Source organism: Pseudopipra pipra, chromosome 1 (genome assembly GCF_036250125.1).
Source record: "Pseudopipra pipra isolate bDixPip1 chromosome 1, bDixPip1.hap1, whole genome shotgun sequence".
NCBI lineage: Eukaryota > Metazoa > Chordata > Aves > Passeriformes > Pipridae > Pseudopipra > Pseudopipra pipra.
In genome coordinates, this window is record NC_087549.1 from 5642947 (window position 1) to 5663859 (window position 20913).

The window sequence follows — 20913 nt, forward strand, 5'->3', positions numbered from 1 at the left end:
GTCTTTAATGCTGTAAAATAATTCCTCTTTAGAAATTTCACTTTACCTGGAAGGATGTGGTGAGGCACACTCCAGATTTACAGCTCAGTCTCTCACTATAGGTGACTGAGATGTCATGTGGTTGCCTGCACACCAGGATAGTTATTCTGGAATACTTATAACAAAATTTAAATTAAAGTCTTGACTTTCATTTACTTAAAAAGAAAAAAAAAAAGGAAAGCTAATCCAACATGTACTGTTTCTCTGCAATTACTTCACCTAGTCTTTTTGTTTTCGGCCTCTTCCAAAAAGTTTTTTCAGAACAACAATCTGGAAAGGCACTCTGAATATTTTCAGCTGTGTCTGGCACAGGAATGCTTTTAACTCTCACTGGTTGCCTGGACTGATTCTTCTTGTACAGAAAATCATAAGTAGTAAGCTATCCCATCTATGAGCACCCAAATAATCTGAACAGTTTGCTAAATGCATTTCCTTCTGTTGCTTAGTTCTTGACATCTCCAGAACTAGTGGGTACATGGACATCATGGGCAACCAGCGGGGAAAACTGGAATTGCATTGCACTTATTCTTTTTTTTATACAGTACATTCATATAACTCTACATATGTTATTTATTCTTTGTGTTTCTATTTATATTAGTTATATCTATATTAATGTTCAAATATCTATATTAATATTCATATTTATACTTGGCACAAGTGCAACACAAGACACTCTTCAGTTATCTTACCCCTTAAGAAGCTGAGAAGTGATAAATTTCACACCTCAAGGCATCTCTCAGTCTGCTGCCTGTAGCACGTTATAGGCTGTGACAACTCAGGCCTTCACTAACCCTTGTTAAACCTCTTTCCCTTGCAGGCTGAGGGATGTTCCAGCAATCCCCGTGATCAGCAGCCGAACACTGTGTCTCCACTTCCACCCCCGGCGAGGTCTGCACCACCATGTCCCTGTCATGTTTGACTATTTCCACTTGTCAGTGATCTCTGTCACAGTCCATGCGTCCCTGGTGGCACTACACCAGCCTCTGATCAGGTAAAGGGCACAGAAATGCCTGTGGAAAAGCAGAGGAGATTTCTCTGCTGAGTTCTCTCATACAATTTGCTTACTGAATGGGAGAAGGATAAAGGATAATTTAATTTAAAGTTTTTTGGTCCTGGGCTAATGTAGAGTAGGATTTACAACCAAACTCTGACACTGGCCTCTTCCCTTGGTAAAGCACCAGAGGTCTGATGAAAAAGTGGTAAAATTTTGGGAAACAGGTTAAAAATTTTGACTGGTCTTGATCTCTCTATTCCCTATTTGTAACGAGAAAGTTAAAATTGTGCTTTCCTTGGCAGTTTTTTCTCTTTAGTCTAAAACCAACTAAGAACATTTACATTTTCCCCCCTGTGATGTTTTGTAAAGGATTCAGGACAGCTGGACTCTAATCTCATCCATGGCCTCTGTATATGAGCATAATTCATAACATGGTTAGGAGGAGGCACAGGGGAGTCAATGCTGGATAAGGCTTCACTGGGTTATTCCTTTGCAGAATTATCTGGTTTTACTGTGCAGCAGTATAATACCAGCTGCCATGGGGTCTAGGTGTGATTTATGTTATCTGATTCATAATGACTAGAAAATAACTTAGAACTCCTTCAAGTAAAACAGGGCTGAAGGTCAATATCCTCTAATATTAGAGCAGGCAAAGGGAAGCAAAGGTCTTTCTGGCAATTTACGTAGTGTTCAAACTTTTCAGTGCATGAGGCAGAGTGTTGAGAGGTCTTGAAGCAAAATGCAGTGTTCAGCATTGTTCAGCTTCCCTTAACTCCAGCAAGATCTTGTCATTTACCAAACGGCCATGAAACTCTAAACCTTGGCAAATACTGTGCAGAGAACACAGTGTCAGAGAGGAAAGATGAACCTGTAGAGTGTTTTCCTTGGTTTTCATGCTTTGACTTGATACATCTTTGCTTCAGTTCTCCATTTGTGTGAAGGCATTGCTTGTACACAGTGTCACAGAATGAACTGGGAACGAAAGAGGTTGAGCCTGAGGTTGAGAAGTCAGTCTGCCCCACCCCTGAAAGCATTCAAGGCCAGATTGGACGGGGTTTTGAGCAACCTGATCTAGTGGAAGGTATCTCTGCCCATGGCCAGGAGGCTGAAACTAAATAATCTTTAAGATCCCTTTCAGCCCAAGCCATTTGAAGATTCTATGAGCTGTGGCAGTGATGTGTCTCATATCAGAGATCAGACTGACATATCTGTCTTCTGCTGATGTGATTCAGGTAACTGCTGTATCTCTGTTCTGCTATGTGTCGACTTTTTTAATGATGAAATTAAATTGTAACAGACTACTTCTAACCAGATAATTTTGCTCAGATAATTTACTTACTGTTCTGCTATAGAAAAGGATGAAAGAACAATAGTTACCAGGCTTAATGACTGTTTTGAGTGCTGTGTTATCCTCTAATGAATGGGGCTGCACAGGCTTGTTACTGTTATTAGGCGTAAATCACATGATGAGCAATTGTTCCATAGTCAGATTATTATAGCTTTTAAAATACTGTTTTGTGGACCTTTGTAAAGTATACAATGTATTTACTTAATGCAGTGGAATGAAGATTTTTGACAACACAATATACACTCTCATTTGCTTAAGCCCATAAAATCATTTTCAAGTGTGATACTAAGGATTTATCTTTTTCTTGATAAATATTCCAAACCTGAAGGGTTTTTATATCATGCATTTTCTCAGTGTAAATCAGGATGAAGACACTAGCGTAAAATAAATTGGACTCTAAAACAAAACCAGCCAACTAAAACTTGTTTAATTTGCTCATAGCTCAGAGCTTTCCTGTTTCTCACTTATCATAGGAGTTTAGTAGGAATATAGAAAAAACACCATTGAAAAGGCATTTTTTTGGGGTTTTTTTTTGGTAACCGTATAGAACCTGAATGACTGGAAAGACTTTTTTGTCACATTATAGGAAAAAATAATCTCCAGATCATAGAATCACAGAGTGGCTTGGGTTGGAAGGGACCTTAAAGATAAATTAGTTCCAACCTCCCTGACAGGAGCACACCTTCCACTAGAACAGATTGCTCCAAGCCCCATCCAACCTTGCCTTGAACACTTGCAAGGATGGAGATAGTTACACTATCCGGGAAAAAAATATCTATGCAGTGCTTCACAATGGTTTTGTTTGCTATCTTGAACTGTCCCATCATGGTACATACTTTATGTGTATCATCATGGCTGGGCTTCGCGAACGAAGATTTGGGAAGGCTCTATCCACATTTGCTACAGGCACACTGGTGGCTTATTTGGCCAATACGTGACAGACATATCCGATTGCAAAAGGCACAACAGAAAGACTCCTTAGGTGGTATATTCTGCAAGGCACGGTTCTTTCTGCTTTGCCTTTTCTCCTCAAGAGTGATCCTGCATGTGTTCTCAAAGGAGACAGCTGTGTTATAGATGGCGTGTCTCCAGGCCTCCCAATTGGAGGCCAGAGTAGACCAGTTATGGTGATCAATATGGCCAAGGCTGAGATGTTGTTTCAGGGAGTCCTTGTATCTTTTCTTCAGGGCTCCTCTCATGTGGCAGCCAGTGGCAAGTTCACCATAGAGCAAGATCTTAGGGAGGCGGTGGTCCTTCATCCTGGAGACGTGCCCTGCCCAACACAGCTGTGTTCTCAGCAACATGGCCTCAATACTTGTGACTGCTGCTTGTTCTAGAACAGATGTATTGGTCACATAATCTGACCAGTGGATGTTTAGGATTGAACGGAGGCAGTGTTGATGGAAGCGTTCTAGGAGACGCAGGTGGTGGCAGTAGATGACCCATGATTCAGATCCGTATAAGAGAGTAGATAGCAACATATCTATAGACTCAAATGTAAAATTCCAACAGTTCTAGACCCACCCTGAAAATAATTATGTAAAATTAAAATTCACTGCTGCCTTGAAGTTTTCCTGGAAAACCACTTTGCCTGAAGCACAACTGTGTGCTCACATATGCCCTGTGGACTCAGCTCTTCATACTTAGTTAGCTCTGTTGACAAATTAGATACTCTTCCCCAAAGTTCTTTCATGTTGTCTGTATTTAAAGGGAGAAACCAGACAGACCAATTCAGGCCGTTGCCTTCAAGGAAATGTACACTCACAAATAGTTAGGGAAACCTTTCCAGGATGCCTCCCTTGCCTCCTGCTTTTTGAGAAGTGAATATTTTGATATTGTTGTTTGTCCTGATTAATAATTCTGAGCTAACAAATATTACATTCGGTTTGAGACTCTGAAGACCTAACTTTTTACCAATCTGAGAACAAATAAAGTTCATATTTCTGGGATCATTTGCAAGCTTCTGGATGGAAATTTTGTGATTCAGCCTTTATAAAGAGTATAACCCTCAGCTTTTTAGTGGGATGCTGCATTCATGGCAGCTGCTAATGGCTCTGTGGATTTACTAAGAAGGTGAGAGGTTGGGTAAGAAGGTGGTGAGACAGACTTGGAGTCAGTTTATCTCCAGCTTTGTTTTCAAAGAATTCTAGAATCACAGAATGGTCTGGGTTGGAATAGATGTTAAAGATCGTCTCATTCCAACCTCCTGCCGTGGGCAGGGACACTTTCCACTAGACCAGGTTGCTCAGAGTCCCTTCCAACCTGTCCTTGAGCAGTGCAAGGGATGGGACATCCACAACTTCCCTGGGCAACCTGTGCCAGGGCCTCATCATTCTCACATTTAAGAATTTCTTCATAAAATCTAATATAAACCTCTCCTCTGTCAATTTAAAGCCATTCCCCCTTGTCCTGTCACTGCATGCCCTTGTTAAAAAGTCCCTCTCATACTTTTCTATAAACTACCTTTAGGTAGTTTGGTGCTTTAGTTTATTGCTACAAGGTCACCCTGGAGCCTTTCCTTCTCAAGGCTGAACAACCTCAACTCTCTCAACCTGTCCTTATAGAAGAAAAGCTCCAGCCTTCTGATGATCTTTGTGGTCTCTCCTGGACCTACTCTTAAGAGGTCTAAAATTTCCCACAATTTCCTGTGCTGATGACTCCAGAGCTGGATGCAGGTCTCCAGGTCACACAAGGGCAGAGCAGAGGCTCAGAATCATCGCCCTTGACCTGCTGGCCACATTGCCTTTGATGCAATTGGCTTTCTGGGCTGCAAACACACGCTGTTGGCTCATGTCAAGTTTTTCATCCACCAGAACCCTCAAGTCCTCCTCCACAGGGCTCCTCTCAGTGAGTCTCAGTCTGTACTTGTATCTGGGACTGCCCAAACTCAGATGTAGCACTTTGCACTTGGACTTGTTGAGCCTCGTGAGGTTCTCATGGACCCACTTATCTCTAGAGCAGTCATTTTTGGTCTAGATGTGGGATGACCGGGAGCGTGGTGTGATGCTTTGGTGCTTGGATCATCTCTCCTGGCTCCTTAGGCAGCTGCATCCCTCTGCAGAGGGAACTCTGAGCAGCAGGGAAGGGACTGAGTGTCTTTTGCTTGTCCTTGCTGAGCCGAACTTGGTTAAAAACTCTCACTTTGACCTTTAGAGTTCTCTGACTCCTCTAGAAAGCACCCCAGAAGTGGCTGGGAAAGCTGGACCACTTGGAGTCAAGCCCAAAACTTTGCTTTCCAGGCAGGAATGCAGTAATAGGGGAGAACTGGGATGTAGGGCTCAGTGGTTTTGATAGTTGTTGTCTTGGCCCAAAATACTGCTCCCCTCACCTGTGTCTTGCCCTACACCCAGACCCTTCCAACAGGACGCTGTCAGGGCAGGGCTGGAGCTGAGCTGTGGCAGCTCCTTGCCCTCTCTCAGTGACAGCAACCATGTCTGCACCAAATGCTTTTGGCAGCTGCAGATCACAGAGCTGTATTTCAGACTTTTGGGATGTGGGACAAACAGAGGAGAATCTGGAGCAGGAAGTTGGATGGCACTGCTCTCCTAATATCACAGAAGTGACAGTTCTCTTTGGAAAGTTAAAGGCAACCACATTGTACCCAGGATGACACAAGATGAGCCCAACAAGTCTGTCAAAAGATAAACAGATAAAGTGAACAATGTTCGAGCTTGAGGCTGTTCCCCTGCTGATGCATTGGCCTTCATTAAATGCTTAAATACCCTTTTTATTCTCTTACCTAAGCTCCAGAGGCTAAATGTGAGCAGACAGCTGCAGGAGGAAGGTGAGGAGGAGAAGGATTTGGGGTTTTTGGACTAGAGTTTTCTGATTTGGTTTCTGGCCCGAGGCACTGACTTCTCCCTCAGCTCCCTGTCACTGGCTTCACAACTGGTCCAGTCTGGAAGTGCAACCAGCACTTATTAGCCCAGTCTCAGCTGTTAGGAAAGGTGCTTTGCTCCAACATAGCTCAGACTTCAAGAAATATTTCTGTTTTTCCGAAAGCGAAATGTGCAGATCTGTGGTGTAAGGTCTACTTAGTCTCAGGCATGCTGCAAGCATAGTGCCTTTCTTATATTGGACTCATTTAAAAAGCAAACAACAAGAAACATGGTTCATTTATTGCATAGACCTCTATACCACTTCCTCCCCCCCCCCAAAAAAAAAAAACAAAACAAACAAACACCCCAAAAACACCAAGGAAAAAAAAAACAAGTCTTGAAATTGCTACATATAATCAATATCCTTCACCATAGGCAGCTGGCAAACCTGTTTTCTCTTGCTTGCACAAGAAAGGGGTTTAATTTTCTCAGCTTTCTGGATTCTCCTCAGCTTTCTGTTCCTTTCCCCACTTTCATACATAAATTTACATGAAAAACAAAGTAGACTTTCAAGATTTTACTTATTAACATTGAATCCTTAATTGCCCACAGTCAAATGACTGTATGAGAAACAAGAAATCTTGGTGGGATCTGTGATGGGAAAATAATATAATACAAATTTTGTTGGTGGAGGAACCAAGACACAAATATTCAATGTTTTAATGTCTTTAGCTCGTTCTGCTCCAGAAAGAAGAAACAGAATCAAGGTCACAGAATATTCCAAGGTTTCAGCTCTGCTCCACTGCACTGAGGAATCAGGCCAACCCTGGCCATCCTTGAGCGACTTTATCTCACCTAAGTTCTTTTGTTTCCAGGCATCCTGTTCCTCAAAAGCACGACTGATCTATCTATAGATTATACACACACTGTACTGCACTGTGCATCTTGAATCTGGGTGCAGATTATGCAGGTCACTTTTTCTACAGTTGCAAGAGTGGTTGGCACCTACTTATGGGGAGCTTGCATCTGAAACTTCACAAATGTAATACTGGGGAGTAAAATTCATAACTTGTTTTCCCTTTCCATCCTATTTACAAATAAATTAATCTGTAGAAAGAAAATGAAATACTTACGCAGTAAAGAGCTATTGCTTCTATGTATGCTTATTAGAAGAATACTGGTTGATATTATTTTCCTCTAAGCACCCCCTCATAACAACTGGATGATTTTTCCTTTGAATTTTCTTTTATTTGGTAGTTTGTTATGCATCTGCAAAGATAAACCTCCCCTTTGACATGCCAGTCTCCTGAGTTACCAGCTGAGAAACCACATAAGAAAAAACTGGCAATTTCTGAGTTAAACTTAAAAAAACCCAAACCCAACAACAACAAAAAACCCCACTGAAAATTAAATATGCCCACATGGCTTTATCTGTTTTCAAATTTTATAGCAACTAAGGTTAAGTTCAGGACAAACGAACCAGCATTTTCCAGCAGTCAAAATCTGTAGAGATTTCAGACCAGATTGCCTCCATTTGGGAACTAAGGAGAGATATCTGTTTTCATTAAAAATTTTATTTTAATAAATCTTATCAGTTTTATCCGAAAAGCTCAGAACATTTTACAGCCACTGATTACAACCTTAGTGAAACTCCTTCGGTAAGAGAAATACATGCCTAGAGGAGCACAGCCTGTAAACATCCACAGATTATTCTCAAAAATAAGTAATAGATCACCCATGTACCCTATGGCCACATGCCAGTAGTAATTTCCCAAAAGCTATATTAAAGTTTTGAGTTAAAAAATGGAGGGAAATCAGTGTTGTCATTACAATTTTCCTGATGTGTGGGAGTTAGAAGGGAGCTCCTGGTGAAATCCAAACAGCTGGCACTGGGGGCTGTGAGGGTTTAATTCTGAGGTCTGCTATTTCTATGGGACTGACTTATATTTTTAATTTTTTAAAGAAGTAATATTTTATGCATAAGGGACTGAGCGAAAAATAAGTGGTTTCTCCAAGGATCTGGCCTAAATGGGATAAAAGTTCATTTCCTGAACTTCCTCTCCTGATATAGTCACAAGATTATCATTTCTTGTAATTAGAAATGTGATGATTCTGTGAGGTTTTGTTTGTTTGGGGTTTTTAATTTTTTACAGTTTGATCCTTTCAAATAGAGCAAGATATTTTTTTTTCCCAAGGAAGATTCAGATCCCAATCTTCTAATTTTCCTCCCATTCTGCTAAAACCTAAAATTCAACCTAATTTTCATTTTTCATGAAAAAAAAAAAGTTTTGTTTACCAAAACCAAACCAAAACAAAATTAAAAATTCAAAAAGGTTATTTCTTTTTTGGGGAAGTTTAATCTCAAAGAGAACAATGTTATTTTAAACTGCCCTGAAGTAATTTTTTCTGATTTGCTTCAGTAACACATCTGAATTAACATTTATCAAGGTCAATCCATTTGTTATGCTAAGGAACTGCCATCTCATTTATACGTGAAAGAATTGTCCAAAGATAAAATAAACAGGGAATGATTATTTAATATTTTGTGCTATGCCAGAACCAAGAGGTGCCGCATCCAATTCCCCAACAGGGAGTTCAAAAGAAGCAGAAAGTTCAGAACTTACCACAAGTGCAGTTCGTTCCAAAATGAATGTAAGTTACAGAGGCCAAGAGTATAAATCAAAAAGGCATGGACACAAATTCATAGAAGATAACCATGACTATTGGAAATAATTGAGTACAACCTCTGACTCAGAAAGTTCTTAAATTTTGATTGTTGATATCTTGCAGGCTATAAGAAAGGGAAAAAATGCAGTTTTCAATGCAGTTTACTGTACTATGTGTCCATAGACAGCTGCTGTAATAACTGGGAGACTCCTTTGAAGGATAAAGACATTGAATCATAGAATCATGGAATGATTTGGGTTGGAAAGGACCTTAAAGATTATCTCTTTCCAACTCCCCTGCCATGGGCAGGGACATCTTCCACTAGACCAGGTTGCTCAGAGCCCCATCCAACCTGACCTTGAACACTTCCAGGGATGGAGTGTCCACAATTTCTCAGGACAAACTGTTACAGTGCCTCACCATCCATGATCTCATGGATAAGGTCATCAAAAGGCCAGCTCAAAAAAAAAACCATAAAACATTTCACCGATAATATTAATAGTCCTGCACGCATGTTAATCCTCTTGGACATGCACCCATTACCTCTTTTGACCTTTTTTATCCGAAATCCAATTAAAAGCTAAGGTTAACATACTGGATAAGGATCTAAATGTTGATATTAAATCAATGCTATTAAATAGTCTGAATGGACATATAAGTAAACAAGGTTCATGATTCATACAGATAAACATGTTTGCAGAAATAATTAGAAGAAATAAATACAGAAAAAAGATGTAACAAATTGACCTAGTATTGCTAATAAAAATTATCTTCAAGCATAATGTACTTCAGAAAGCATTAGGGGGACCTCGGCAGTTTGTAAGCCTTCCGCTTAAACTTCCCTCAGCACACTGAGGACATTTTGGCATGTTTCCCAAAAAAGGGTTTTGTTTTACAGTGCTATGTGAAATCAATTTCCATAAAACCAACAGATTAAAATCCCTTCTCTGCTGTAAAAGCAAAAGATAAATAAATAAAAAAGGCATTAAAAAGTGCTTTTCTTTAAACCTTTGAAAGCTTTGTTAATATTCAAATGAGGAGTTTTTCATGTGCAGGCAACATTTGTTTAAGCTTCTCTCTCTGATACCACAGCAATCATTTTTTATTTCTGCTTCTTGAGCCTTGCCAGCAGACCAGGGCAGATAACATCACTCAATAACAACTGAAATTATTCAGAGCACTGTTTATTTCCTGACTGTTTGAAATAGTTTTATTTATTTATTTATTTGTTATTTTTATCTTAAATGTTGTATGTAGGAAACACATGGGAAGACGTCATGCTTCTTAGAAGCAACCAGCTGGAAATTCCTTCGATCACATAAATAAAACATACATAAGCAAGAACAGATATTTGCTAAGTTTTTCTACCCCATCATCCCTCTTACGGGATGGTCTTTTTGCCAGTATTTATATATAACAAGCAGCACTTTTGAGCTACAGGCAAGGCAGGGATTTGCATTTAGCCTTCTGAAAGTCGTCCAATTCCTAACTTTCCTTGAGATTCTTTTTCTGGCGTTGCACACCTCGCTCTGTTTCACACCAGAAGCTCACATGTTGTTTGAGTATAACAAATATTGCTGAACCTTTCTTTTGTCTTTAGCATAAGTATCATTCCAGAATTCAAGAAATATTTGCACAACACTCTCAGGCACATGGTGTGATTTTTGGGTGTCCAGGAGTTGGATTTCAGTGATCCTTGTGGGTTGCTTACAGCTCAGGATATTCTATGATTCTTTTTTTATATGTATGCTTCTGTACAGCAGTCAGTGCTCTAATCTGTCCTTAAAAACTGAATCAGGTGTAGATATCAATGAATTAGGCTGATCTGAGCTGAAGTGGCCATGTGATGCACATCTACACAGAAGAACAACCTCAGACTGGAAAGTGTTCCCAGCATGAATGGAACTGCCCTGTGGCTTTTAGTTCTGGCACGTTATGGTTTTAAGATGTTTCTTGTGCTCTCCATCCTGGAAGTTTTTATTCTTTCAAGGAGACCAGGTCTCCTGGGCATGACGTAATTTGGGATGCCTGGATGGGCATCAGGTACCTGTGGATGGTGATCCCAGTTTGGGAGCTGTAACACAAACTCAAGTGGCATTATCCCTGCACTTTGTATGAAGAGCAAATGTGTTTTCCTTCTTTCTCTGCACTTCATTATTTTAGTTCCACCTTTGCCTACATGTTTTTAAAGAACACTTCTGGTTTCTTGCATCACTATTTGGACTCAGTAATTTGACTCCTTGTATTCACCCCAAGTAGCCTGATTTCCCTCTGGAAATCTTGATACAGTTTATGTACAGCACATGTTCTCCGAGGGACAAACTGTGGGGTAATCTCATTTAAATCCAGTTGCTGATGAGGCCTCTCTTTATAGACCACAATAAGAAATAAATACTTTGAGGGTACAAGTCCCCTTATCTATTTGATATCACTGCTTCAGAAAGAGGTGACTCATACCCTGGAAATGCCAATTCCTCTCCAGTGAATATAAAGGCAACCTACATCATTAACTGGGGGGTGTACTTTTGCTCAGATTAACCCAGAGCATGAACCCTGGCTGTGCATCAGAACTCTAGTGGGCTTGAGGCTGAGTAAACTCCAGTCAAGATATTCCACTCTCAATGGGTTCAATGGTCTAAGACAGGAGACATACAGCCAGAAGGGAACACTGACCATAATAGTCAGCACTGAGAGGTAATGTCCACAACACCAAAACACCAAAACAACTTACATTCTGTCAGGATTTTGAGGAAGAATTTGGATAACAGTGAATTCATGTTGCACCAAGGATATGGGAGAACATTTCCCAGATGAATGGACTGCATCCAGCAAAAACAAATGTAGCTTTTGGGCTGTAGTCTTGTCATTTGGTGCTGGAAGCTAATGTCATGAGACAGTGAGAAGTGGGAACTAAACTTCCAATCTATAATAATAAGTTTGGGATGAGCTATAGAAGATATTGATAGATAAGAGAGGTCATGCACAACTCAAAGAGGAAGGTTAAAGCAAGAGAGAAAGTTGTTGCATCCGTTAAGGTGCAAGTTGATGAGAAGTTGGATAAGAGTATTTATCTGTGTGGATAGATGGAAAGGTTGTGTTGGTGAGATGTTATGCTGGAAAAAGATCTGTATGAGAGCAGAGAAAGGAATGAGTTAGAGATAACACTCAAACCACTCATCTGAATGTCTAGGAAACAAACTTGAGCTAGTGATGTCCAGCACACTGGACAATGATCATTTTTAAGAGAAACATGAATTTACAGTGTCAATTTGAAATTAATAAAAGCAAAACCCAGCACCACCAAAAGTGCAATATTTTCTAAGGAAGAAAATAATACTGGGACAACAATGACTCTTCTCTAACAATACTCCTTTAATTAGTTTCTCTTCTCAATTTTTCTTCTTATAGTTTCGCTCGTCCAGGGAAAGGTTCTTGGCTTGGTAAAGGCAACCTGGAGGCGGGACCAGACCAGTCCAGTATGTCTTTAGAAAATCTAGTGTTTGGAGCTGGCTACTGCAAACCCACTTCTTCAGAGGTAAGGAGGATGAAAAATGATGTCTTACTTCCATTGGATCACTCTGAGTGTCCCTATTACCTGTGGAGAACTTGTCATGGTTGTGTATTTCTAGTAGAGGGATTTTGTTGAAAGAAGAAACCCTCAAACATTTCTGCATGAACTAGCTGGCACTTGGATATACAGTCCCTTGGTGTTCAGAAAGTTCAAGATATGTGGATATATACCCCCATTGCCAATGGCACTTTTAAGACAAGAATTCACCTGATCAGGTGTCTGCTTGAAGGTGAAATTAATTATTCAGGAAGAGGCCCTGGTTTTCAGGTTTTGTGTATGACAGCCAGAGGACTTGAGTCATTATTAAGGATGTTGTAAAGAAAGGTTTTGTGTCCTGAGTATTGAGTATTGTGTGTGTTGGTGATGGGGTGTTGTACACATTGCCTTACCCATGGCAGGTCCCACAGTTAGTGAGTGCCTTTGAGAGAGAGCTCATTGTGCAATTTTTAGTAGAAAGTTGTTTGTTTGAAAAATAATGATTAATTGGGGTTTTTTTGTTGCTTTGTTCCTTTTTTTTTCTTTTTTTTTTTTTTTTTAAGCACTTGCTGTGGAGTGTTTTGTTGTAGGTATGTTTTGTTTTGTTCTTTTTTTCTTTTTTGTCAGAAACATTTCCTCAGATCTAGAAACTCAGCCCAGAATATTGCAATAATTAACCTGTTAGGAAACCATGATTCAAGGTTTCTGATTAACATGCTGCCCTCAGCTTCCCTCAAGCTTTCTTGTCAAAGCTGTTTTTTATAAATATTTAAAACATCCAAGCCTAGAGCAGCTGGTGCAGAACTACCAGGGCTGAGAGAATGTTTGGCCTGAAGCTGCTATCTGAAACATTGGGTCAGTGTATGCTTTTGGCAAACAAACTGACCTCAACCTCTGTCTCTCTGGTAGGCAGTCACATCATAGACGTTTAAATAGCTGATTCAAATATTTATTTTGTAGATTAATCTGTGTACATCTCTGTACATCACACAAAAGAGATTTCTTTTGAGAGTGGTGCCTACTTTTCAGATCTCTATTGTAAGAAGAGAGATGGAAAAGCTAACTGCACTCCCATTTTTGCTTTTAGCCTCCCTGGAAAAATCTTGTTCTGTTGTGATTAGGAAGAACCTTATTGCTTTCCTAAATTTCTTCCTTAGCTGGACACTATTTTCTACTCATCTCTGTTGACTAATCGTCTTTTTTTTTGGTTTGGTTGTGGGTTTTTTAATGAGGTGTGGTTTTTTGTTTGCTTGATTTTTTGTTTGCTTGTGTTTTTTTTTGTTTTGTTTTGTGGGGGCTTTTTTGTTTGTTGGTTTGGTTTGGTTTGGTTTGGGGTTTTTTTGTGACAATATAATTGTGGTGAGTTGACCTTGATTGGAAGTCAGGTGCCACTCTATCCCTTCCCTCCTTAACTGGACAGGGTAGGATCAAGGAACTTTGTGGGTAAAGTCAGTTTAATGAAGCAAACCCAAGAGCCACGTGCAGAAGCAAAGGAAACTGGAAGATTTATTCTCTCCTTCCCATCAGCAGGTGATGTCCAACCACTTCCTAGGAAGTGGGGCTTCAGTAGTGTAGTAGTTTCTCTGGAAGACAAATGTCATAATAGCGAATGGTCCCCCTTCTCCTCCTTTTTCTTAGCTTTCATTGCTCAGCAGATGTCATGTGGAATGGAACATCCCTTTGGTCAATTCGGGTCAGCTGTCCCAGCTATGTCTCCTCCCAAGATCTGCACACCCCCATCCTACTGATGGGGAGTGGAATGTTGGAGAGACATTCCACTGCCCAGTGGCAGCTGTGCCAGCTCTGCCCATCAGTAGCCAAAACACTGGTGTGACACCAACACCTTTGTAGCTACTGATGCACAGCACAGGCTGTGAGGGCTGCCATGGGGAGAGCTAACTCCATCCCAGACAGACCCCATACAATAGTTATTATCTTGGCAGGTGACCTATGACATACCAAAATGAAAGGGCTCTGTCAAGAACTGGCTTTAGCACACTGCTGCTCTGTAGTCATCAAAATGCCACACACCAAACCATCATAAATAAAATGCTGCACGACCCATGTGGTCAGATGTGCATTTGCTTAGCTTCAGAAACCTCCATAAGTCATGGTATCTGTTCTTGAGCTGAGCATTTTAATTCAATAGAATGTGATGGCCGTTTTACCTATGCTATCCATGATGTATGATAATGAGCAAAGAATATTTCTCTTAGTTTAACATAAAAAATAAAAATTCGGAGCTAAAAAGAACCTATTGTGAGAGTAAACCTAATTCCAAACAAGGGCCATGTGACTGCTGGTTTATATGGGACTTTATATCAAGCCATAAAGGATTGAAGGAGAAATATTAGCTCTTACGGAGTTACAATGCTTTTCACTGGGTCAAGTTTTCTTCCCTTTGCAACCTTGTACATTCCATTCCAGATTGTTTGAATGTGTTTGTTAAATGTAACTTCAACTGGACTATAGACATTTCCAGATTTGGGAAATTTTGCAGTCACTGCCACTGGGCATGAGAATGGATCCTACTCTTTTCATTAGATGAAAAAAAAAAGCCTACAGACCTCTCTGCTCACTTTTTACATATTTTTATTTGGACCTTGCCTACTGCATGTTCAAATTATTAACTGTTGAATATCTTAATTCAAAATATACCACAGTTATATTTTTGTTTGTAAACTTCTCTGATTCAATGCAACTGGCTAAATCTGGGCTAGGACAATTAATGTATTTCATCTTCCAAGGCTGACAAAGCTTCACTGAGAGGCAGGACATGGGAACATTACAGGGATGTTGGTTAGTTCCTTTTTATGTCATAAACTTCTGTGAAACAGTTAATGTTGCTCTGTCCTGCTTTTTTCTTTTATTTTGTTCTGTTTTCATTTCTGCAGATCTGAGTTTGGATCCTTCTATTTTTCATGTACATTTCTGTGTTTTTCTTGATCTGAGAAGTCTCTAGGCTTAATGTCTTAAAATACATCTCATGGGCAAGTGTCTTCTGTTTAGTATCTTTTCAGTTTACTGTAAGACTGCAAATAGCCAAGACTTTCTTATTCAAGCTTTAGCTATTGTGAGTAAACCTAAAAGAGCTTTTCTCTCTGACAGTTGCAGATAGATTATTTTTCCAGAATACTTTCCAGAATATTACATTTGAGCAGAAGCTTGTAAGGGGTAGGAACTCTAAATCATTTCTATTGCACTCTTTTCCTGAGGTCTAGATGTAAAACCCCACAAAGTAGTAGTTTCTTGTGTCTGAGGCACTTACTAACTCCACAGTTTATTCAGTTTCATAGGTTTGACATAAATTGTACAAATCTGTGAAGCAGCCTAGCTCCCAAAAATAAATTTTGTTCTCACTAGTGTCATGATATGAAGTAGATGGTCTAGTGGCATGGTCTATTTGGTGTATGTGGCAAGGTTTTGGTACCAGAGAGAGATGGGATGAGGGGAGGCTTCTTTCCAGAGAAACAAGAACCTTCCACCACATTATATAGAAACAACTCCAACTGGTTCCAAGGTGGACTCACTGCTGACCAAAGCTGAGCCCATCAGCAACTGTAGAACCACTTTGATAACATATTTAATAAAGGGTAAAAACCACTGTCTAGCAGCTGTGAGACAGAAGAGTGAGAGAATGAGAAAGAAACAACTATCCAAGCACCAATGTCAGTGAAGGAGGAAGAGAGGAGTTGCTCCAGGTGTCACAGCAGATTTCCCTTCAGCCTGTGGTAAAGACACAGGTTATCCCACTGCAGCCTTGGAGAGCCCCATGCCAGAGCAGGTGGCTGTGCCCTGGAGGAAGGTGGTTTTAGATTTAGTTCTCATTCTACTCTGTTTAATTGGTAATAAGTTCTATTAATTCCACCCAGCAGAGTCTATTTTGGCCATGGCAGTAATTGGTCAGTGATCTCCCTGTCCTTACTTTGACTCTTGAGCTTTTTGTTGTGTTTTTTTCTCTGTCCTGTTGAAGAAGGGGAGTGGTACAGTGGCTTAGTCCACCCACACCATATGGTTTAGACAAGATTTGAACACAGTAGTGTAGTGACTGGATTTACAGTAGTGCTAATCCCTTGGGAAAGCCAGAAATGTGCTGAAATCTGGAGTTATGACTACCAAGTTATGTTTCTTAGACATCTCTTGAAGACAAAGCAGAAGACACTCACCTTGACATGTCATCTCTAGGTCACACTTTCCATTTTCCCTCTTTCTTCCTTATAAAACATAGATGCATCAGAGAGTTAATTCTCTTTTTAGGCCCACAGACTGACTGCGGAAGTGCTCATCCTGTTTACATCATTGACTTGCTTTTCCCTTATTGGAAAGGCAAGTGACTGCCTAAAGAAAGTCCATATCAATCAGCTCTTTTTGTCTCTTCCTGAGCTAATTTTCAGCATTTCGGCTGCTGAGGTGCCACTGCTTAATAATAGATCCTGAAGGCTCCTCGTTCTGCACTTCTGACTTCTCAGTGCAGAGACTAATTAAATGTCAGCAGCTCTGGACTGTACATACACATTTTCCCTAGTTCTCCCCAAGTGACTTCTGAACATCACTGGCAGTTTCCTCATCTCCTGGCTTAGCAGAGTAGTTATAATAATTAATCCTATTTAAGCCTTGGTAATTTTTTTTTTTTAATGTCTTCCTGTCTCTTCCCAGTCCTCTACTCGGCAAAGGCGGATCTTCCCTTTCTCCATTCCTCCTTTCCTCTCTCTCTAATACTTTCTGTCTATCTATACTACACTCTTCCTTTCAAGCGCAGTTAAGACAACAAAGATATTTATTATTGAAATAATATTTTTTGTTGTCAGATAAATACAAAGGAAGACACTTTAGTGGTCAAAAAACTGGTAGAGAATAATCTACAGAATAATAAAATGTGCTAGGACTTTCTCAAGTTGTCTTCAGCCCATAACCTATTCTCACGGGGAATATACATCACAGTAGGTGTGTTCAAAATAGGATCATATCTACTGCATTCTTGGGAGATCTAGTGGAATGAAGCAGCCTCATGAGCTGTGTGTGACTAGCTTCACTTGGGGGCATCTGAGTTCCCTTTTGGGTCTACTAAATTGTTTTTTCCTGTGAGGAAGTTCAAGGTTTTTTTTGGATGTTATAAGATTTGTATCTCAATGCCACACTGACTCATGCTTTTGGGTGATCTCAACAGCCATAAGAGATGGACACTGAAAAATTTCAACAGCTACTACATCTACAAAAAAATAAAATGTTCCTTGCAGAACTGCAAATTGAGTGGTCACTTACACTTCAGGATTCTTATGCCTTACCCAGTACAATAAACCTCTTCTCTATCCACTGTTGTCAGCTTGGTTTAGTGTCTTTGTAATATTGTGCATCAAATGCCTGCTGTGTTATAATCGAGTTGAGTCAATGACATTCTGGGAATTATTAATAAACTGTACTCACAGTAATCTTATTTTCATTTGGCTAGCAGTTGCACTGCAGATAAATTGACTTCTAAGTAATCAGATTGATTAATCATATGACTTCCCATTAATAACGTGCAGATGTTTGATGAGAAGTGTTCTTCTTTCATCTAGCATTGAGGTAGCAATCCCAAAAGACATGAAGTTTATGCCTGGCATAACACAAGAACTAGGAGTGTCATTCAAATAAAATTTCATTGATTATAAGAGTTCTTTTCCACAGACAGATTGCTAATATTTTCATCTTTTCAGCAACATATGCAAAACCTGGGCTCTTCCAGCCTAGCACCAAAACATTAATCAAACCCACATTTTTATGTCACATAAGAGTCATCTGTGGTTTAGTCTTCTTTTTATCTGTATAGTTATGGCATTTTGATCAACTAGTTTACTTTTTCATCTCTTGAAGAAGGAAGACCCTGAGATTAGGTCAGCGGATAAAAACACCAAGGCTGTGGATTTGATATGTACGGGCCATTCCCTGAAGAGTTGGATTCAATGATCCTTGTGGGTCCCTTCCAACTCAGAATGTTCTGTGATTCTGTGAAGGCTGTGCATCAGACAAGAACCCAGATAGGATCCATTGTGGGAACTCTAATACGTCCTGAAATCCCAGTTTGACTGGGGGGAGAGCATAGCTGTGAAAGTCATTCATCCATAGACAAAGGAACCTTAATGTAGAGACTCACGTTATCCTTTTTTTTTTTTTTCTTTTTGTATGACAACATTCATCTTTCTAACATTATTCAATTGTTCCTTCTTTTTTTTTCATGGCACTTGCTCTGTACTGACCCCAAAACAAAATTTTATGAGAGATATAGAGAGGAGAGAAAGGGAGAGTGGGAAAGGGGAAGGCTGAAGGAGAAGGTATGGGTGAAGGAAAGTAAGGCAAGACAAGGACAAAAAGAGGTACTAATTTTTTAAAAGAACTAAAATTCTGCAAAGGACTAAAACTCTCCTGTTTCTTTTGAAAGAAAGGGTGATGTGAATTTTGCTTTTTTCTCTCCCTTTTCAGAAAACTTACAGAGGTTCTCTATCTCCTGGTAGAAATAAAAAAGGGACCTGATGTGTCTGGAGGGCTTTGAAGTTGCCAAAACTTTATTTAATTTCTTTTTTTTGTTGTTTTTCTTAACTTTGTACCAAGGGCGATGTTTCACAAGCAATGTCTAATTATTTACAAACTCAAAGCATTAAGATTCTGATTTTACCAATTTAGAACTTGAGTGTGTAAGATCCCTGGAAGTGTTCAAGGACTGGGGTTTAAGCAACTTGGTCTAGTGGAAGGTGTCCCTGCTCATGGCAGGGTGTTGGAACAAGATGATCTTTAAGGTCCTGTTCAACTGAAACCATGCTGTGGTTCTAAGATAGTTGATACATATCATTCAACTTCTTTTTTTTTTTTAATAAAAAAATTTTAAATCCTAATATTTAAAATAACTTTTATTTGTAATTACTTCATGTAGCTAATCCAGACTGCAGAACTGTAGTGTACCTCAGGATTTCATCTGGAATTGTTAATTTTACATGGAAATGGCTTTAGTTTTCCTGTCAGACTTCTCTGCTTTGGTGTGTGTAATGGCAGGCATTTCTTTCATGTGTTTTTAATGGGTGGTTTTAAAAGATTCCTTGGGTGTCTTGCTGATGCCAATGGTGATTAGTTGTGATTGGGACTCCAGCGTATGTCCAACACACAATTATTCTAAAACAGTAACAGAGCTGATATAGTGCTCTTTATAAGGTATAAAGACAAGTATCTTTAATCAGTGTGTTCAGGGCACCATTTGTGATAATTACTGATGAGGTCTTTAATCTTCTGTCGCCTGAAGATAAATGGCTGATCTTTAGAAAGAACTAAAAGGTTTTCTAGCTGTAGCAGAAAACATGGTAACTAATAATGTGACAATAACTGGTTTGTTTAATCATTGCCATATTTCTTTTCTGTGGTCGTTACTTTTTGATCTGGCATATGCAGAGTATGGCAAGGCAATGATCTTCATTATGATAGAGTTCAAAACTGAGATTAATTTGGGTTTAGGCCTGAAACATGGTGTTGAAAAAGCTCTGCAACATTTTTGTTGTGGGTGTTCAATGGAAATGTTATGAAATCATTTGGAGATTCTTGTGAGAATTCAGATAGGAGGGTGATGGAGTCTTGTTCTGGACAAAATCCTCGGGAATTGCTCATATTGGACTGAAAATTTATTCCTTTTGTAAAGCATTAGAATTTGCACTTTTCAATTCAGTTTTTTACTATTTTTTGCTTATGTATTGGGAAGAATCAGTCTCCTGCATTCTCTTTCCAAATCTTCCTATTTCTCTGCAGACCACTGTGAAAAAGTAAATCACACCTAGACTTGTATAACTGAAAACAGTTTTATTACGGTTAATTTAGAGAGTTGTGAATAGGGTGGTAAAAGGCAGACTAAGCATGGAGAATTTCTTTCTCTTTTACAACTGCCATTACAGTGATATACTGAAGAATTTATTTGGCTCCTCTCACCAAAATTTCTCACTTTGGGGCTGAAATCCACTGGTGTGGTTTGTACAGTCATTTACTTGGCCAACATTCTTGCAATTCAAGTTTTTCCTCTCTACTGATTTCAGCTTTGATTTTTCAGGAAATTTATAGGAGGGGGCTTGGGAGATATGTTTTGGGTTTTTTTTCCTTTCTTTCCTGAAGTGCAGGGGCAACAGAAACAGCCTTTCTGCTCCTCACTTCAGGAATCAGACTTGGCTGTTCTCTACCTTTTGAAAGAACGCTCTATGATTCACTTTTTCTTTCTTGTCAGTATATTTTCCCAGTGGTACTTGGTTGAAAAATCATGTTCATACGCCCTAAAGAACACTACAATAATTCCTACTGACTGATGATGAGAGAATTCTTGAAGGGAGACCTAATCAACTCTCATAACTTCTGAGCTGATGGCCTTTCCAGCAGGGGTAGAAATGCCAACAACATCACAGTCCAGATCCGTCATCTGGAAGCCAATCCTTTGCTATTGGCAAGTATCCCAGACAGCAGCTCTGGGACTGGGGAATGAGAAAAGAGATTCCCT

General features: G+C 39.6%; 1 protein-coding gene across 2 annotated transcripts in view; it reads left to right on the forward strand.

Annotated features, from left to right (window-relative positions):
* Window positions 1-20913, forward strand: part of FAM135B (family with sequence similarity 135 member B) — a 207211-nt gene that overhangs the window by 127793 nt on the left and 58505 nt on the right. For both annotated transcript variants that reach the window (XM_064644211.1, XM_064644221.1), the window contains exons 6-7: window positions 857-1030; window positions 12275-12401. In XM_064644211.1, coding sequence (XP_064500281.1) covers window positions 857-1030; window positions 12275-12401 — 301 coding nt within the window. The remainder of the gene's footprint in view (window positions 1-856; window positions 1031-12274; window positions 12402-20913) is intronic.